This window comes from Motacilla alba, chromosome 2 (assembly GCF_015832195.1).
Source record: "Motacilla alba alba isolate MOTALB_02 chromosome 2, Motacilla_alba_V1.0_pri, whole genome shotgun sequence".
NCBI lineage: Eukaryota > Metazoa > Chordata > Aves > Passeriformes > Motacillidae > Motacilla > Motacilla alba.
This window is the reverse complement of record NC_052017.1, coordinates 26,776,320-26,798,013: the sequence shown is the minus strand read 5'-3', so window position 1 is coordinate 26,798,013 and position 21,694 is coordinate 26,776,320. Positions and strand designations below refer to the sequence as shown.

General features: G+C 35.7%; 1 protein-coding gene across 3 annotated transcripts in view; it reads right to left on the bottom strand.

The window, feature by feature from the left end:
• Positions 1 to 21,694, bottom strand: part of PHF14 (PHD finger protein 14) — a 158,525-nt gene that overhangs the window by 10,960 nt on the left and 125,871 nt on the right. The window contains exon 19 of one of the 3 annotated variants that reach the window (XM_038130150.1): positions 20,096 to 20,178. The exons of the other annotated variants lie outside the window; for them this stretch is intronic. Within the exon in view, the coding sequence (XP_037986078.1) occupies positions 20,107 to 20,178 (72 nt within the window). The 3' untranslated portion in view covers positions 20,096 to 20,106. The remainder of the gene's footprint in view (positions 1 to 20,095; positions 20,179 to 21,694) is intronic. 3 annotated transcript variants of the gene reach the window in all.

Here is a 21,694-nt window from a genome sequence, read left to right as displayed (position 1 = left end):
CATCCCATTTTGCTGCTTCCTCTCCTCCACATGTAACTTAGATGACCAACAAATCAAGAACCACAGAAATGTGTAGCACTGCCATTTAAATCAGCACTTAAATTTAGAAAAAAAAGATCACTTTACTACTTATTTTGCCAATGTGACTTTTAAATATGATTATTAACTATATATAAGACTGCGAAGAAAATACAGCAAATGGCCGACAACAAATCTATTTTGGCAGACAACAAATCAAGGATCTTATTTTTCTTACATTAACTGATGCTTCTCTTTGTCAGTACTCTCCATAAAGTCAGTGAAAGTTAGTAGCATTAATTACTTGTTACTTGAATTGGACTTAGGTATTTTCAATTAATTTGCACTCAAGGAAACCTTTCAGGACATAAGTTCTCAAAAGAGCAAATAATGAAAATTTTTGTTAGCTGCTGCTTCCCTTGTCCACTGAAAATTCCACCAAATGATGCTTTTTAAGACCTAAATATACAAACGTCTCTAGGTCTCCTTTGAAGATTTTGCTGTTCAAAATGATAAATGATAATACATAGATATAATATTTATTTAGACGTATTAAATTATTCAAATCTGGCAAAGTCATATCATACCACATGCTATATGAACACATCTGGGGAGTTTGACCATGTAGAGTCTAAAATCAGTTATGAAAACAAAACGAAAGAAGAACAAGAAGTAAAATATCAGGGAAGCTAAGTAGGTCAGGATAATGGCCATGTACATTACTCACATTTTGGTTCCAAGTATGGCTAATAAATGAAGAATGATTAAAAAGTGGCTAGCATCAAAATCTATATAAAACTATTTCAAATAGAAATATTCTATATTTTCTATAAAACAAATTGATTGCATAGGACAGACAAAAAAAAATCAAACAGTTATTGCAGATATTTTATCAAAACAATACTGAGGCTTAAGTCAGTCTGTAGAGGTGTCCTTCTGAGTTGAGGACATGGGAAAAACTTCTTGTGTAGGAAAAGCTGAGGAAACCCTTGGATTTCTGGAAAATGTCAGTGAAGAAGAAGAAGAAATGGAGAAGTGGTACTTAACAGGGTCACTAACAGAAACCAGCATAAAGCTAAAGCATGTGTCAATAGTAAAGCATGGTCTGAGACTCAGATGAGGAATTTCTCAGCTGAAATCTCCGACATTTGTACCCCTACTATAATACTTGCTTGGCCTGGAGGGTGTGGAAATTGAACTCACTACTAGAATGTTAAAGAACTTATCCGTAAAATGTGAATAATAATACTTTCAATGTCAGGATGGAGCTCTATGCATGAAAAGATTTTTCTAAGTGCTAAGTGCTGTCATTGTTATTACATTCAGTGAGTACAGCAGACTTTAAAAGCATTAACTTTTCTAGCACAGAACATCACCCATTCTTTCTGAAGCCAGAAAAGAAGACATAAAATGAGTGTAGTTATTGCAAGAAATTGTCTGGTTTTAAGTTCTGATGCTTATTTTTTGTGTCTAGAAAAAGTAAACAACCATCAACAGCAGAAATTTTATGATATATGCCATTTTATAATATGCAGCAACCTATAAAGTATACGAAAAACAGTTTTACTTTCATTGAAACTTGTTTTTTGTCAGGAAATTATTTAATTGGAAAGATGCTTTGAGAGCAAGCAAAAAGCAATCCATAAAAAAGGTGTCTGGTTTGGAACGATGAATGGAGTCAATTTTTAATACATAACGTAATAGAGAAGTAACTACCAAGTCTGTGGTAGTACATCAGCCAGTAGGATCAAATGAAATTGATGTGTCTCTTTGTCCTTCTCAGAAGGAGAACCACCTGCTCTGCAAGGAAGACCACATTCTAATGGAATTTCAGTGGTGGTCTGTCGTCTCTCTGTGAAAACTGGTCATCTGGAGTTAGGTGAGTTTTTTTACAGGAATGTACTTCCATTTTTAGGCCAGCTTGCATCATTTGAAGATAATTGTTAAGACTGTGATCAAGAATTACATCCTTGGGAGTAGAAGCTTTTGGATATGCATCTTCTGATTTTTGATTTTTAAAAAGTATCATTTATGTTCTGTCTTGCACCTAGAATTCAAACTTCACTCAGTGGACAGTGGAAGTTTCACACACAAGATTCCTTTCATCCAAGAACAGCTATCATTCATTTGACCTAACAACATCATGTTTTCAGACATCATGAGCATTGTCTCCATATATAACCCATTTTCTTCTCTTGAAAATCTTTATTTCATTGAGAAAAATAAAAGGCGGAATTTTCTTTCATATATTTAAAATTTAATTACAGAAGGATTGCTACTGATACTGCCCAACACATTAAAGCACCTTCTCTGAATAGAACTGTCACTACTACAGTATTTAAATTTACAAAGTGATTTCCACATGAATGGGATTGTTCCAGGCCGAAAACATTTTTAATACCATAAGCAAACAAGAGATGAATGCACAAAATGAACTGTTTAACAGAGGTTTATGTACCCCCTTGTGCATTGTATTTGGAAATGAAGTCCTTAAACTCAGAGGCAGAGGATTCTCTGTGGATTAGAAGAGAGACACGCAGTCCTTTCAGCAGCATCCTTTTATACAAAATTTGGCACTAACACCCTGTTTGCTTCAGCAAATGACTTCATGCTTTGTCCTTTTAATCCAATTTCCACCATAATATAGACTGAAGTGTTGTGAAAATACTAGAAGAGGATGCCTGGAAATTTATTGCATTAGAAACCTAATCCAGGTGGTAATCCAATCCCACACAGCACATTTCTCATTAACTGAGAGTTTGACCCACAGATGGCTTTATACAAACCAGCATTCTGCACTAGCTGTGACTGGAAATAATTCTCAGACATCAAGACATGACTCAACAAAGCAGGTAAGAGGCTAAGTCTGTCAAGAAAAGGAACAGTCACTCTTCTGAAAGCTACAGTAATTGATTGTAACACTCATCCCAAGTTGAATAGCTCAGATTTGCAGGTTATTACAGCATTAGGTACTCTGCTGGTGCAGCCCATGAGTGTACAAGCACCCCTATTCAGCAAGAGCTTTGTCATTAGGTACTGTCTCCTCTCAAGTGAAAGCACCATATGTACCTTAAATAGCCACCCCACAGCAGGCAGGAGACCATTCAGAAAAACCTTATTAATAGTTTCCCATCACAGGAAACAGTAATTTCCTAGGCAATGAACAATTGCTACTTTTGTCTTTTATTTATTGCACTGATTATTTCTTGAAAATGACAGATGCTTGCAGATGCCAGCAGCTTGCCATGTGTGTTTCCTGGCCAAAAAAACAGCATTACCATGTTCTTCTTGTAGAAAGCCTGGTCCATTCATGTCTCAAAGGCAGCACAAGGCTGCTGTTCATTGCTTGTGAATATGATGTCAGACTGTGATTAACCAGGGATTTAAATAAAAAAATAGAAAACCAACAGTCTTTAAGAAACCTGAACATGATGGAAGCATGCCACTAAGATATTCCCATCACAACAGTGCCACATACCTTTTTATCACAGCCAAACAAGTATCTATTCATAGAGGTGTTTGTCTTTAACATGTTGGACAGAGGAAGGAAAAAAGAAAATGGTGTATACCCATATTAAAAATTTCTATCATTTGTGAAGTGAACTTTTTTTTAATGTAGTTTCTTTCAAATTTGTCATTGTCACACTCTTCTTCACAGAAAGGTAAATTTGTTCCTTAATAATTTCTGTAATTTTTCACAAAGTATAAGGTTTTGTCTATAAAGAACATTTCAAAGTTAGGTTGACAGAAGGAAAAAAATGTGCAGGAAGGAGGAAGAATACCCCAAAAAACAAAAACAAAAAACATTCCCTGGCAATATTCTTTCCAACATGATTTGAACTGCATTTGTCCTGCACTGTGTCTTAGTAATAAGTCAGCCTTATTGCTTAGTGAAAAGGATTTGTATCCCTGGCCTATGTAAAAATACAGGCTGTATCTGTGATTCTCTTTTTCCTGTTGTTTCTCTGAGTAACTGAGGTGACAGCTAAGATTTTTATTTTGTCTGAATAGTTCATTAAATGCAACACAGCCCTTCCCTACTCCTTGGGTCGAGTCCCAGTGATTTTTTTTTTTTATTTTCAAGGTCTTATCCACTGATATAGAGAATAAAAGGGAATTTTCTCTATGCCCAATTGGTTGCTTTGAACAGATAACTAGACAAAAGCTGATGAAAACAACGTCTCAATGTTGCTCCACTTTCCGTCCACAAACTGCTTTCTTAATATGTGTAGAAATTCATACTTAGCTTACTTTCACCACCTTTCTACTGCCTTGAAAGAACATCTTCTCTGGGTACAAGAATAAGGTAGACATAACAGCTTTCCACTTATAGGTACGTTCAAGGTAGGGGACTGAGTAGATTTTACTAGAAAGCAAATTTCCGGCAAGCACTTTGCTTTTTTAAGATTCTGAGTCATAATTTTTCCTCTAATCTTACATTAAAGAGTATTAAAGTGAAAAAATTGAAACAGGTATCAGTCTCCCTCTCTCTCTCTAAAGAACTAAAATGTATTCTGGGACTATGTTCCAATCAGACAGCCACCACCCATGTGGACACAGTGACATATTTTTGTTACCACTTTCAGAAGCCAGATATTAAAATATTTTAGAACTTCCATCATATTAATGTTTCATGACTCAGAAAAATGTCTTAGATTCCATGGGAATGAGGCCTAAGCCATGGCACATGTCATGAGATATGTAGCAAAGGGATTTCCATGAGATGTGCCACACCCAGCCCCAGTGATTGCTGAGGACTAGCTGGAAAGCAAGACTGTTTATTTTCTGCCAAATTTCTATACTCTTAATGCAACAGATTCTAACAGTGATAACAGCAGCTTTTGTCTCAAGTGTTAGCGATTTTCTCAGGAGTGCAGCAGGTTGTGATCATATTTATATTAACTGAGATAATTTTTTCTAACTAACTTCTATACATAAAATCATCTTGCTTTCACCATGCCAGATGCATGCGCCCCACTAATCCAAAAAATATTAAATGCATAATTGAATTTCATTTCCTTAGGGCATATGATTTCATAACCCATGGCAGGAAAGGATGAGAAGAGTCAATTAACAACAAAATGCCTGTCCAAACAAATGAAAGGCCAGACCTCCTCAAAAGCTTGCCTTGTGCTTTCTACATTAATGTTTATGAACCAGTGATCTATCAAGCCCTTCAAAATCAAGCAGTAGATACTCTGCAGTTAACAATTTTTTTCGTACTCTCTGAGAGGCACTGTCAAGGACATGTTGCTTAAGAAATTTTCACTTCAGAAAGATGTAGGTGTATTTCTCCTCAAAGTGTCGCTAAAATACCATTTTCAAATGCAAGACTGGCTGACTCACTGAAATTTCTAAGCCACACACTTACAGCTAACTGGAATGCTGGCCACGAAAAGACCAATATGACCTCACTTCTGACACATGACAGCCTTCCTTAATGAAGTTAGTTGGTGCCAGAAGATGTGAAGTGAGCTCCTCTGAAAATATTCTGAAGATGCTGGAACACAGAAGCCACCACCAGTCAATCAAAGTTTAACAGATTTTATGATTCTGGAGTTTGCTTGCCTCAGAAGGATTGATGTATGTTTGAAAAGAGTGAGGCACCAGGAGTCAGCCTGCCTTCTCCATCTGCCATGAAGACATCACATTTGTTCTGCAAAGTAGACAGGATCCCATGGCTCTGGAAGGGATGAAGACAAGCAAGGACTTCCAGGACTTTCATTTCAAAGCACAAAAAGCTGAATAGTAATGAAATCAATTCATCTGATGTCTGAAGATACTGAGTTTACCACAATGAGAGAAGCCTCTGCTATATGCAACTATACATATCAGTAGCCTAATGCAGCTTTTTGTCTGATGAACTTTTCCTACACTGTCTAGAAGGCAGTATTTTGAAAGATGCACTGCTAATGCAAATTTGCCAGCATGGTTCTTCAGAGCCAAAAGCCAAATGGATGTGCTGGCCTAAATAAGTGCCTGATTTCCAAGGGTAGGATCCCACACTTCCATACAGCCACACCCTCATATTGCATCTCCTTTATTCTGAACCAGAAAGCAGTGGAACCTACCACTTAAAGCAGGTTCTTATCCTGTATGCAGGCACCTGTTTGGATTGAAGTATTGTGTTATTTTGAGCCCTCTGACATGGCTGACCAGAGTTCAGTGTACATAAACAGTATAATGTTAAAAAAGCTTCCTAAGACCTGAACAAAGCACAACCAAAGGTAATCAATTAATTTCAATGCAATTGGATATAGAACCACTGTTAATTTCAATGATTGTGACTCAAATTCTTCTTTGCTTTGAGCTCTCTGAAAATTTGGAAATTTGCTTTCACATGATGCATTTGATGGACAGTAGAAGGAATGCCTAGAACATAACTCATCATCCTTATGTTCCACATTGATTTTAGGATGCAACAATGCAAAAATTCCCTAATACGTATGCTACAAACATTCTGGCAAGAACAGTTGGCAAGCTGATCTACAGAGTACCCATCCAAGAGTAAATTGCACTCCGTCTGCAAATAATCACAAAAGGTAAAGATTCAGAGTCTGTAGGAACTGGAAATGTTTACAGAAAGAATTAAAATTGAAATTGCAAGTTACTTTCAAGCTACTGATCATGCAGTATTAAACAAGCTTTACTGCCTTATCATAGCAATTAATTTTTGTTTCACATTAATGACATTCTTATCATGCCTGAGATATTAATGCAATTTGACAACAGCAAATACCGTAAGATCACTCAGCTTATCCATGTGACTTGTGGGGAAAAATTCACAGCTTTACATTAATGACCTTCCAAACATACTAACTGCTTCTAAAATGGACTGCTTCTGTGATCTTGTCATAGAAAGATTCATTCTCACATTGTCTTTTAATATCTGATTTCTAAAGAAAACAATTATCACATTTCTAGGCAGCAGTTCTAAACCAAAAGACTGGGTATATCCCACAAAATTTTATTTTGATGTTTCTTATTAAATACATGACCTTACTTAATTTCCCAGCTTATTTCATCATCAATGTGATGTGATACTAATTAGTGATTAAATTTATTGCTGGAAGAAAACACCTGGAGTTCAAAATTTCTCACATACATCAGAAAAAATAAGACTTCATTTCAGCTTTCTGCTTCTTTGCAAAAAAAGCTGTGATGGATGCCTTGAGTCTTTTGTGATGGGACTGGCTCTAAAAAAAAGAAATGTCACTCCTGACAAGGTACCTTGGAGAGCGCCTCTCTCAGTAGACTGCAAAGCTGCAGCTGGAATTAGGGAGATAGTAGCCATAGATGTGGGAGCTGCTGCTGCAGGACTTGGGAAAAGACCATTCACAACAAAAGCACAAAACTTAACCACTCACCCTTCAACAGATTAGAGAAACATGGGATATGACATTTTAAAGCACTACAAATCAAATGGGTTTAAAACAATAACAAAGGGGCAGCTGCAAATTCCACAAAACATATGCAGGGTTTCATCACATACAACTTTTCTCTTCAGTTGTCCCTTCCTTACAAATAGTACCAATACTTCCCTGCATTTTCTTGCTAAAGAAGCTGGAAGCAGAGCTGAAAATGTGGAGAGATATGATAGTATTTATAAGAACTGTAGTATTTGTATATCAAATGCTTCATTACAAGTGTATTTTGGATTCTAATTATTATATTATATTCTTATTAACCCAATTACTTTGCTATGTATATATTTAAACATAATTATATATAGTGATACGTACTTCTCCACTACTACATTTACTGCTAAGGCTAATTACAACTAAATTAAGAGTTCATTCAAATACATTCAGTATACACATATTTAGTATTTTTTTCCCAGACTACATTAATATTGTACAAAACAGTTAAGTGCTGGAAATACCTTAAGTTTTCCATAAGAATAAAATAGGCACCTTTTAATTGACACTAAACGTGTCATAGTTTCCTAATGTCTAATAAACAAAGTATTTGCAGGATTAGTAGGAAGTTTACTGCAAGCTTGTTCTAACATTGACTTGACCTTAATTTTTTTTTTAAAAAAGCTTTTCATATTCATACATATATGCCCATTGAAGACAGGGTTAAACTTGTCTGAAGCATTTTAATAAAATACTGAAGACCTCCTTTAATTTATGGCATATATATTTTCAAGAAGGAAAATGCTGATATTATCTTGGTTATAAGCTTGCTGCTGAAATGATTTAGATATTCTTTTCCTTTCACACAGTATCAGTATAAAGCTTTTCTTTGCATGCAATGAATTATAGTTGACACTTCAAACCTATTCTATCAGTATCTTCTAGTTCAGAAAAATGAGAAAACATAAATATTTATTCTATGTATACAGAAAAGACACAAGACTCTGATAAAAATGATCCATTATGGAGTGATGAATAATTGTTACATGTGTCACACTTAGAACAGCAAAGGGCAAAAAAATTTGCCACTTTTTAATATGAGGATTTGAGGTTATTGTGCAAATAAAAATGCAGTCATTTCATCATAGTGAACTGATAAGTGTTTAGGCCCAGTGATTTTTGATGACATTCACTTCATGACTCTATGGATGATGAAGCTGCTTGACACAGATCCGTGGTCTGATTTGATAAAGCCTATTAATGACGTGCTTTAACAGTGGAAAAATATTTATACAAACAACCTTCCTTCTTCCTGGCTGATATGTGCAATACCTCTCTAGCTTAAGCTAAAGTTTACCAATTAATAAGACTAGGAATTAATTTGTTCCATTCTGTGATCACTGTCTTTAATCTTACTTCTATTACTAACTTAAGTTTCTACATTATGTAGAGAAGTAGAGGCTATTCTAACCCGCTCAATAATAATAAACACTGTAGGAAAAGAATCTGAAATTTCCAAATGTTTAAAAAATATATTATCAACCTAATGATCAGTCTTTCCTTTAAAAAAAAAATAGATTTCTCCTATTAAGTATAAACTCTAGCCAAAATGCAGTAAAAATAACTAAAACAACGTTATTTAGTTTTTTTTTTTTGATCCATAATGTCTGGTTTGATACTAGAAATGAAAGCTGCTTGAGGTAATTATTTTCTTTTTATTTTTCCTTTTTGATTCAGTGATTTTAACCATATAGCCCTGACTGGAACACTGAAATGCATTCATGATACAAATTATGGAGCTAAAAACAAATACCCAGAGTTACAAGTTATTGGGGTAAGATTGCCACAAGGAAAATATAATATTTAATTGCACAGAATTATTTGCTAATCTGTGTTATGGGAGCTTCACAGACCATAATGCTGAAACTCTGTGCTTATTAAATTCAATACATATTGATCTAAATGAAAATAAAGCAACATTAATTCAATAAATAAAAAAGAAGGAAGTTCTAAAGTTATAATACTCTGGAAAATTGGCTAAGACATTTTCTCTAAGTGCTATGTTTGTATTAAACAGTGACCTAGAAATCACAATTCATAGATGCTAACGTAGCTGAAAAAAAATCCAGCCTGGAATCAGCACAGCACATCTGCAATACTGCATCTCAAAAGTTTTAATTTTTGGCACTATTTCTTGGCTTCATCACTATACATGAGCATTGGCAGGTAAACTTGTGACATAAAGAAAAAATATTTCTCTAGTCCAGTTTCTTGCCACATACAATGGCCCCACAGAAGACTGCATGATGAAGGCATGAACAAGTCAAATTTACCCATATTTGTTTCCAAAATTAAATATTATTATATACAAGTACTTTAGAGAGAAAGAAATTCCACCTGAAACACTTGGTATCATATGAAGAATTCAGAAAACATAGGCTTTAGGCATAGTATTTTAAAGAACACACCAAGCTCTTCCACCTTTTGATTTTGGATTAAATAATTTAAATAAATGTTGATTTCAAATTTTCTCTGAGTTCTTAGTGATTTTGCATGAGATCTTGAGGCAGGGATGGGGGATCAAATGTATTTCACTCCATGGCATAAGAGAGATCTTGCAGTCATGCTTGTGGTTGAGAAAGAAGTTTCCTCTACTTTATCTTTCCTACAGTAACAGGGTAATTTGATTTATTTTTTGGTAAGGTTTTAATGTGCTTCCCCTTTTTGAATATCTTGTCTCTGCAGACACTAAAAGCTTTCTCAAGTAACACCATGACTTCAAAACTGGGTTATTTTTACTCTGCTGCTTATCAGGCTACAATATGAAAAATGGTGACTTTAGGATTATCTACACACTAAACAAAACTATCATCTTTGCCTCAATTCCCAATTTGAATATCACCCTTGAAACCACAAAGAGACTGTTAAAACAAGCAACATTTTGCAGAAAAAAACATCTAAAAGTTTACACAGCATGCACACATGCACATAAATTATATTCTGTGGGTGATTCTGTTTTTAAATGCTGACTTACTGAGAATTTTTTCCCCAGAGCTAAATATATGAATACTGTCAGAAAATGAGAATAAAATAAAATAAGCATCTAAAATGCCTTAAAATTCTCTTCTACTTCCCTTATGTTGTCTTTCTTCATGCACTTAGTATATTGTCTTCCATTTTGAGCATTGTATCTCCCAGATTCAGAGATACATTAGAAAAACTACACCTTTATTTTGAATGATTTTTTACACTTCTGTAATGAGTATTTTCTAAAGGCCTGTCTTTATGCTCCGAAACTCTGGACATTTATTTTTTTAATACCCATGTGACCCTATGTGACCACTACTGGATTAACAGAGTTTAGCTATAGCTAGTGCCTATAGGCAGAGGACAAAAATTCCACTAAAAATTTGGGGGAAACCATTGTCAAGTACAATCGAAAGACTGGAAAATACACAGGGAATGGTTCTATTGTCAGTTGTACAGATTTAAGGCAACTTTCTCCACTGGCAGCTCATTTTAGAATTTTGGTCATAAGTCTCCCAAAGATTTGAAGCTACTACTTGAATTTTTTTCTGCCTTCAGATAGAATTCTCAGGTTATAATTCTAGATTTGAACTCTTGAATAATGGAATTGTGGAATGATATAAGTGGAAAAAAAATCTCAAAGATCCCTAAGCCCAACCATTGCCCTGCCAAACCAAGTTCACCAGTAAACCATGTCCCTAAGTTCAAGAACTACAAATCTTTTAAATATCTCTAGGGATGGTGACTCAGTTATTTCCCTGAGGAACCTCTCTTTCAGGACATTTTTTCCTAACATTCTATCTAAACCTCCCCTGGCACAGCCTGAGGCCACTTCTGGTCAGGTCCCTTGTTACCTGGGAGAAGAGACCGACCCCCACCTCAGGGCAGCTCCTTTCAGGTGGTTGTAGAGAGTGTTAAGGTCCCCTCAAGCTTCCTTTTCTCAAGACTAAACACCCCCAACTCTTTTGCTGCTCCTCCCAAGACTTGGGCTCCAGACCCTTCCCAATTCTGCTGCCCTCTCTGGACACTCTCCAGCACCTCAGTGTCTTTCTTGCAGTGAAAGGCCCAAAACTGGACACAGGACTCGAGGTGTGGCCTCACCAGTGTCAAGTACATGGGAACAGTCACTCTCCTGGTTCTGTTGGCCACAGTAACCCTGTTAAAATCCAGGATGTCACTGGCCTTCTTGGCCACCTGGGCACTCTATTGGCTCATATTCAACTGCTGTCACCAGCACCCTGAGACTCGTTTTTGCTGGGCAGTTTTCCAGCCTCTCTGCACCCAGCCTGTACCATTGCATTGGGTTGTTGTGACCAAGAGCAGGACACACATGGTTCCCTGGACCTTGATGAATCCAAATCAACACTAGTAGTTTTCCAACAAGCAAAGTGTGGATATGCCTCTATCCACTAATAGTCTGAAAAGATTTCTCCTGATAACTATCCCAAAAAACCACAAGGATGCAAGCAGATGCACGACCACTCTGTGTGAATTCCAGTCCTTGTGGTTCTTGACACCAAAGAGGAGTCTAAATTTTGTGTAACTTTTACAAGCAAAAATTCATCCTAATTTGCAGAAACAATCAGGATTTTCATTAGTTACAACATTAGGTCTTTATTTTAGTCAATCTCCTGAACAACCGAAATATTACAAGCCTACTCTTGAGTGGTAAACTGGAATATGGCTGTCAAATGGGAAAAAAAGTGCTCCTTTTGAATGGATAAGTACAGAAGAACTGGCTAATAGAGTAAATCCAGAAACATTAGTGAGTATTTTAAAGACTATTTTAATTTATTTTTTCCAGAGCACCTAAATGACAATGCAGTCTCAGTGTCAGCCCTGGACCATTGAACTGCATATGCTGACACTGAAGAGGGAGCTCATGGTCCACAGCCATGCATGTCCTTCACCCCCATGGATATCACTCCATGGTCTGCCAGAGCAGCCCACTGACCCAGCTCACTCATCTGCTGGTCCAACAAGAGCAGCAGGCAGTCTGTGAACACAGACTGCCCTTTCAGCATCAGCGTGGGCTCAGTCTGGTGGCCACTGAATTGCAGAGCCCATCTCAGCCATCCCCCCAGGTTAAAGCCTCTTCCAGGTGCCCTGGGAAGTCGTCTGTGAGTATCTGCCTTGGTACTATGGAGTTTTAGGCAAATAGCTTTAGCCAGCTAAGTCATGCAGTAGGCATATCTCCATCTTTATTGTGCATATGCAGAACTACAGAATAATACAGAGCAGTCATTATGAGAGGACACAGAAGTATCTTAATTGACAGGAGGTGTGTGCTATTTTCCTGTGATGATTCCAATCACTTAAACAAGAATATTACCAGACTAAAACACCCTAGGACTGGCTAATGGGAAACCAGGTTTCCAAAGATACCACTCCTCATCACAGTCTAAGTCTCTCTGAATTCAACTATCTTTTCAGGAACACCTTCAGTTTCTGAGTAAAACAAAGACCATAAACACAGAATATAGAATATGTAGTTCTGGGTATTCCAGGCCATGTAGAGATTTTTGGGGACTATGATAGCTACATAGCCATATTTAAAAACGAAAAATTAATTATAGGAAAACTGTTCACTTAAAAAGGATTTAGTAGGTCAATGACAGCTATTAAAGATAATAGTGTGTGTTAACCTACTTTAGAAAATTTATGCTTGAAGTTAATGCAAATTTAGTTTTAAAATTAAAAACTGTAAATTCAGGTAGATTCAGGTATAAATGACTATCACAAAAACACACACTAATAGCAAGAAGATGTACTCTAACAAATAATGAATCAATGATCCTACTGTGCTGAAATATTTAGGCAATATGAACTCTTCAGTGTGTAAATTTAACAGTGAGAGAAATGTAAAGAAACAATAGTTTGGCAAAGCAGCATTGGGCTACTACTGGGATTGCACTGCAGTTTAGAGATAACCCCAAAGCAGCTGGGTAGGGAAAATCTATATAACCTACGTTATTAATGACTACTGACTGACCTCTGCTTATCTTCACTACCTTAAGGATGACATTGGAATCTTCGACTCTGTTCAAGTTTCATTATCTCAAATCTAGCCTGTAATAACTTAAAAGGCTTCTAATGATATTTTCAACCTATCGTATTAAAATAGAAATTTTCTGATATTATTTATCATCTACAAAAAGGATCACTGCTTTGTTCATGTAGTGCAATATGAGCCCCAATATTTACACTGCATGCAATGACCAAAGAATGTATTAGCCTAATTTTTCACTTAAATATTATAGGTAAGATAGAACACAATAAATCCCTCAGGAAAGAAACAAAAAATAGAACATTAAGAGTGTGCCCATAATATATTGAAGAGAGAAGCTACACTTACTTTCCTCCAGGAAAGAACTTCCATTGTGTATCACACGGGCCACACAGGAAATGACAACAGTGGCTTACGTGACATTGCACCATGCCACATCATGGATATCTCAAAACAACACAGTCAAAGCTGACCAAATAGTGCACACAGGTCCACTGAAGCTCACTGACATCAGTACAAACATCAAAATCCTCAGCAGGTGGGAAACAGCCCTAAAGTTGAACTTCTTCCTAGTGTCCCACCTAAAGCTCGCTAAATTCTGATTTTCCAATCAATTTTCCAGTCTCTTCCTCTATTAAAAAAATTATGATTTTAAAGCATGTCATTGAAGCTGAAAACAAAGCCGTTCTTTCCTCATAGAATAACAAGTTGTTTAAAACACCAATAACATTTTAAAGGGAGCAAATGTAACAACATGCTAATTTCAAATTGAATTTAAAAAAATTAAATATTTTGTAGAAGCTGTTGAAGAAAAACAATGTGTCTCATAAAATATACAGCAGCTATAATTTAATTGCTTCTTCCTATCCTATCAATTTTAAAAGTTGTTTCAGATTTTCTTTAATTAAAAAAGAATTAAGCATTATTTAAGGAAAGAATTTTTTTTATCTTTGTAGGAATGCAATTCAAACTTATCTGTCTTCAGAATATGAATACAAATTGGTACACAAGTGATTCTAAATGCCACTGCCTTCCTGCTCTCAATGCTGCTATTTTTCCAGAGAATATATCCACAGATCAATGACCCTTTCATGTGATCTGGAAATGCCAAAGAATAATACCTCGGGGAAAATACTGTTTTCACTTGAGTTAAAATATTAATTTTTACAACAGAAGGAAAGCAGAAATCCTAAAATCTTCAAGAATGCCATCCAGAAAATGTATAGACCTAGCAAATTAAAAAAAAAAAAAAAGAAGAAATAGAGAACTAGTAATTGTTCACCAAAAATAATTTCAAAATAAAGCCACTGTAATATTAATGAATCTCACAGATTAATAAACTGCTCATTTGGCAGCATTCACTGTAGCACATTTTTGCATGTTTGGCCATTTTTTCTTACTGTTTATTAATTGCATCTACTTGGAATTTATGATCTCCAGGGTACTTATCAGTGCTTATCAAGACTGACGAATGCATCCCAGATGTCGGAGTCATGTGGAGGGTCTAGCCGTGCACAGATCTGTGCTGAAACCCTGAATGCTTTCCTGCAGTGAACTTGCAGGCACTCCTGACAACAGAAATGCAGCTGACAAAGTAAATTCCAGGAGTGTCTGTCCTTTCCCCTCTCTCACTGCATGAGAAAGAGATTCTTATGCTGATGTGTGAGAAGGTACAAATGATGGGGTATTGCTTGCTGCCCCGAGGGGTTTTCAGTTCTTTTCTCTACCCCAAAGGAGACTTCAGTATCAGATTATAACACTTAATGAACTTCGATGGTGTGCTTTTCTCTGTAGTCCATGTGTAGACAGGATTTCTGAATTCAGTTTTCTGGGTATTGGGGAAAAACCTCAGTTTTTCCCCAATAACAACAGTTATTTTCTAAATTTTTAGCATGCTTTGAAAATCTCTTTTAAAAATATGGATAAATGTCAGGCAATAAAGGAGAAAACTGCACAGATTTTAATGGCATCTGCTTTGCTTATTACACAATAGATATTTTTGTCATCTATATATATATAAAGTATCTTTGTGAAACCCTTTAAAACATGATTTCAAACCAATGAATGCCATTTTCTATTTGCCTTTAATTTCCTCTCAATAGTAAGTTCATCAGAGTGTAACAATTAACTAACTTAATTAAGCTAACTTAATTATGTTCTTTCATAGGTCAATATGTAGAGCTACTCAGATTAATAGCAGAGCTTGTAAAGTTAATCTTCTTGTATAATGCAAATGATGCCCACTCATGTATTAAATACCTTCCTGAGTAACAGATGATATAGGACTGAATGTACTTTAAAGAAGGGCAGAGACTGTGAAAAGGTTAAATAAAAAAATGTCTTGGATTTGTGGAAATTCTGAACAGATCTAATTCATTTTTTAAATTAATAATGCTCTTCTAAGAAGAACCCTCATTTCATAAGGCCATTTACAGCTTAAATATACATAAATAAATTTTGACTTCAAGAGCAGAACTGCATGACAGCATTTTCCAGCCATCTTGCGACCTTTATATTTAGTTATTAAGAAGATTACATAAAACAGTCATGTGAAGAGATTAGCAGGAAAATATGAATTCCTAACTCCAGAGCATTTACCTGCTTGGCTGTATTTCCCAGTTTATCTTACGGAGGAAGCACTTCAGTAATCAAAGGTATTATGCTCCTTTTCTCAGTTCATTATTAATTCACTTTTAACACAGTTAGACTCTAAGGCTCTTTAGGCATGTGGCTTACCACTTTTGTTCTGAAATATTAATGGCAACTACAATAACAATAATAATTACTTGCAGTAGCATGAAAAGTAAAATCAAACAAATCTCTTGAGTGTCAAATGATCTGAAAGGTGACTCAACTCCCTTGTTTTGATAAATGAGTCTGATGAGTTGAAGACATACTATGACAAGACGAGTTGGTTTATGGGCCAAATCACCCATGAGTAATTCCACAAGGAACCAAATATCAGTCTTTTCTACAATGAATCTGACTTAGATCCAGAAAATATTCAAAATGCGTTTCAATCTGTAATCTGCTGCAACTCTTCTGCTGTTACTCAGAGAAAACAAAAGGAGGAGTGCAATAATAAACACCTTTGAGAATGTTTACTGTGAAGGAGCGAAAAGGAAGAGACCCCAGAAGTATGAAAACCACCACTGCTCAGAGGCTTTAAAACCAGAAAGAAGTACTAAGAAATGCACTGGAGGGATCCATCCTATGTCTACCAGGATATGGATGACATAAATATTCCAATATGTTTCCTTCTCTTTGTTAAAGTATGCCATGTTTTTTATTTTTTTTTCTTGTGGTGTTTTGTCTGTTTGCAGATCTCAGTACAGCAACAGGTTCAGAAACAAAAAAATCACATTCCAATATCACTACTGATATAAAGGTGAATTATTTACCTATGATACAAAATAACTAGTAAGTTATCACCTATGATTTTTCATCAGGAAACAGACTGTTAGGTCCATACAGCATGGACATTTACAATTATTTTTCTGAGTGGGGAAGTTCCTCAGAAGTTAAACAAAAAAATTTAGTGGTCAAGACTAAATATGAGTCCAACTCACCCTATGTCAGTCACTACATTTTTTTTTTTTTAATTAGCAATGGGTCAGAAAGAATGCATTTATAGCAACAACTGTCTTACACAAATTTTCTATTACATGCATTCAAGCCAGCAGCTACACAGAATAGAGGGAATATATGGTTAGGCCTATGAAATTTAGAAAAGAATGCACAGACTTTTCACTAGTGCAGGCATAAGAGCTGTGCATTTATACATACAGATAGGTATACAAATATATTTTATCTAATACATTCTTGTGTTCTTTAAGAGTGCACATCATCTCTCTACTTCTTGATGGTGCTTATTCTTCATGATGATTATTTTTTGAAATGAATTATGCCAGTGATGGAAATTCAGTTATTTAATAGTCTAATAATAGCAGATGGAAAAATTTATCATATGAGCATTATTACAAACTTTCTCATGGAATTACTTTCAATTCAATCATTTCAGAACATGTTAGATCATACTTTGTTTAAAAAGTAAAAATCTCAGTGTAATAAAATACTGTAAGGATGGACTGGACACACTGCTGACGAAATTTATAGGTATGGGTTAAAAAAAATAAATTCCTTTTGTACTAACTAGAGACGCCAAAGGGACTTGTTGGGAAAGGTTTTAGCCCAAGATCAAGGAAAGAGGATAAATCAAGAAACAAAAGACAGTATCAGCTGCCAATTGTATTAACAGAAATCATGCAACATTTCCTTCCCTTGTATAAGAAATAATGCAACTGCATTATACAATCTGAATAAACTGTATAAATACGATAATAAATATAAACTGAATTATACGATCCTTTCAGGATGCTTGTACCATACTTACAACTAATGGTAGATGACTTAAGTGTGTGACACATCTTTTTCTATCAAGCCAGTCACTATACCTTAGCTGTACATTACTTATGGAAAAATGTTTATGCTCTATCCAGATAAACTGGAAGCATGGCATGTCTAATAGTTCAGAAACAGGTTAGAGAGTACCTATCTTAATCCCTCTTTAGCTAAGAACCACAACAATTTGCACAGCTTTTATAGTTTGAATCCAGTACCTGAAAAGCACCACAGACACATAAGCTATTCAAGTTCATACGCTATGAACACATCATTTATATTTTACCCTAAAGTGCTCTATGCTTTATATGTGCTTTTTTTTCTTTTTTTTGGTAGGGGTTTGTTGGTTGTTGAATTCATTTTTCTATCCAAGAGAAATGATAGGACAGCTCTTCCTCTGTATCTGTACTGTTCTGGCAATGCAGACATTCAGAAAGATCAGCTGTTAGCCTCTAGGCTTACACTATTAAAACATGATTAATTAATTTGCCACAGGACTGGCAAAGGAAATTAATACACATAACTCATGTACTTCTATTTTACTTCTAATTAAACAAGAGAATATGCCTCTTATGAGACTCACATTTAAGGGAACTGTCAAAACTAGTATCTCCTTACTTAGATAACAAACCACTGACACCATCATTCCCCATTGATTAAAGGACTGCCTATGAGAAATGGTATCAAGAAAACAAAGCCCACCCATCTTGCTCTTTAGACACATGAAAAAGGCAAAGTAAAACTACTTCAGCAACAAATCTCCACTTTCTTCAGCATCTCTGTATGTCCATCAGAAACCAACATAAACATATGTACCAATGCAACTGCCAGATGCTAAGTGAAGCTGACCACAGAAAACAGAATAAGGGTCATGAAAGCTGATCCACAAGGCTTTCAACTTTATTGAACAATTGCAGTGTTATTCAAGCAAGTGTATTCGTGCATTTAAAACATTATAAAAGCTCTGCATCTTAAATAATCACAATGTCCAAAGAATTTCCTTTCATCCATTCACGGTAAAGAATGTGTAGTATCAGAGAAAAAAGGACATACTAATGTAAAAATGATGTAGCTCTGAATTTTGAAAGTCTTGTGGGAACAAAAATCCTATCTTAAGCTTTTTTATTGGAAGAAAACTGCTGAAACTATATAAATTGCTTGGAAGGTCTACCAAAATTACACTGAAATTAGGATGAGACACATCTATCTCCTTCCAAATGCACTGAATTCTTCTTTCAATGCCACTTTTCAAATCCAATTCTTAAAAACCCTCCCAAGAAATATATACAATATTAAGTTAGCAATTACATTCTTATTTCAGGATGGACACTAATTAAAATTATTCAAGCATTAAAATCTATACAACTTAAATTTTATAGAGGCTTGGACGGCTTTTGGAAAGAGACAATAAAGTATCTTTCTAACTTTAAAGTCAGTTCAGTTACTTTATAACTCAAAAGGTTTCTGCATGTGAGATACACTGATGAATACACGACACCAATGAAGTTCACAGAAAATTTCCAAGTGTCTAGATCCTGATCCAACATAGAATTAAATCTAACTTTAGAGCATCAAAAGTGGCTGGGAAGAAGGGCAGCAGTAAGAGGAGTGGATGCCATTCTGCCTTCCTTTTGAGGACAACTCAATATTTGACCATAATTTCTATTAGGAGGAATGACTGGACAACAAAACAAAACCTCATTTGAGTGATCAAATTACATCCCACAAATATCATCCTACTGATGACACAAGTAAATGAGTATTACATTCAGACTGTCCTATCTGAGAGGAAATCAAATTGTAAGCAGGAAAAAAAGGTGCTTTATTCAAATTAATGTGGCAGCTTGTGGGATTTTCCATACTTTCTCCTACTAAAAATTTTGTGTCCACACATTTGCAAGCTCAAGATTCTTTTTGAACACCACTTTCCACAACCTTCTCAAATTTTCTCCACCTTCCTCAAACCCTTTGCTATTAGCCACCTGCCTTCTTTACTCTTTTCTCATATTTCTCTATTCCACAGCTGCATTTGAGCTTTTCTTTAACTACTCTCACCACTGCTGATGGTTTGAATTCAGATGAGACATAAATTACACAAATAAGGCACCAGTCAGTAGTCAATTCCACATATTAACTCATTAAGCAGATATTGAAAAATGTACCAGAAGACTTCAAACAAAACTAAAAATAAAAAGGCATTAGTTTAATTCAAGCTCTGCAAACACTTTTTGGTCCTGTTTTTTAGGGTGTAATTCACAAATGTTTGTTTATCACGCTGACTTACCCATGAGTAACTTAGATGGTTTGTTTCATGGTGGGTTCTGAATTTGGAAATTCAGCATACTGGTGCTCCCCTCTCAAGGTTCCCTGCAAATCCAACCACAAAACTCTTTCTGACTCACCTGTCTCTCTTTTGTATGAACTGCAGTAAATATGATTGCAGAAAATCTCAATCCTTTATAAACCACCTGACCCCACATTCAGTAAAACAGCTTCCACATGAACTATTACTGAACCGTTTGTAAAATTTGAAAGGTGTATTTCCATCTTTTGATTCCCTGAAGCTTCCTCTCCCCCACAGCTGAGCTGCTTTTATTCCACAAAAGCAAAAACTGTATACCCATCTTCCTCTTAGTCACCTTTTACTAACTAACCATATTTCATTCCTCTTTCTGCAGGAGTTTTGCTCTCTTTTTATTTTTGAACATCATCTGTGCTCTCAATTTTAATTTCTCCAGTGGAGTGAGGTAAGTTGACAAAGCTGAGAATTAAAAGGCAGATCCCACGTCTCTCCACAAACTAGAGGTCCCTTTGCTACTCAGGAATACACAAAAAAGTATTACTAAAAGCTTGTACTACTGTATCCTCACGACTGCTTAGATGATATAACCTGACTTTCTTGGAATATGCAGTGATATCCCAAAATAACTGAATCTACTTGGTCTTATTCCAGGAGACACTCTTAAGAATTCTCCTGTTTTCACACTCTAGACCGTCCCTCTTCTTCAGACAAAGTGACAAGACTATCAGAGAAATGAAGATATTTATCTAAAGGCTGCACTAAACCAATAAATGGCACTGTATTTTCAATGACCAGCACTTCATACTCTCTTTTCCAGTGAAAATTACAGTCAAAAGACATCTCAGAAAAAACCAGCAGAGACTAGTCTTTATCTACCTGGTATTTGATGTATTTTGAATAGTAGTAATTCCAAGTAAACTGTTTGAATAAACCAAGATTAAGTATTAAGGCTACTACAAAGAAAGGACTTACATCTCACAGGAAAGATTAATTTAGGGATAATAATGGTTCTCTGGGAAGATGATTGCCACCATGAAATGAAGTTATGAGTCTGAATTCTACAGACAACCTCTCCTGCAGCTGTAGTGTACTGTGGCATTGCCAGGTACGCAGGACGTGGGAAGAGACGTGAAATCTTGACTCCATGTTTCAGAAGGCTGGTTTATTACACTATGATATATATTATATTAAAAATGCTAAACTAAAACTCTACTAAAAGAACAGAGAGAAAGGAATCATCAGAAGGCAAGACAGGAATAGAATGGAATGAATAACAAAGTCTTGTGACTCCCAGAGAGTCTGACCCAGCTGCATCCTAGATTGGTTATTAAGTAGAAACACTTAACATGGACCAATCAACAATGCACCCATTGCATTCCACAGCAGCAAATAATCATTGTTTACACTTATTCTTGAGGCCTCTCAGCTTCTCAGGAGAAGAAAATCCTGACAAAAGGATTTTCATAAAATATGTCTGTAACAGTGTACTATGATAGGGATGTACAGCAGGGACAGACAACACCCTGAGTCACTGGCTGCCCTATGGAACTACCTTACCTTTGCTTACAACAACAGGAAGCA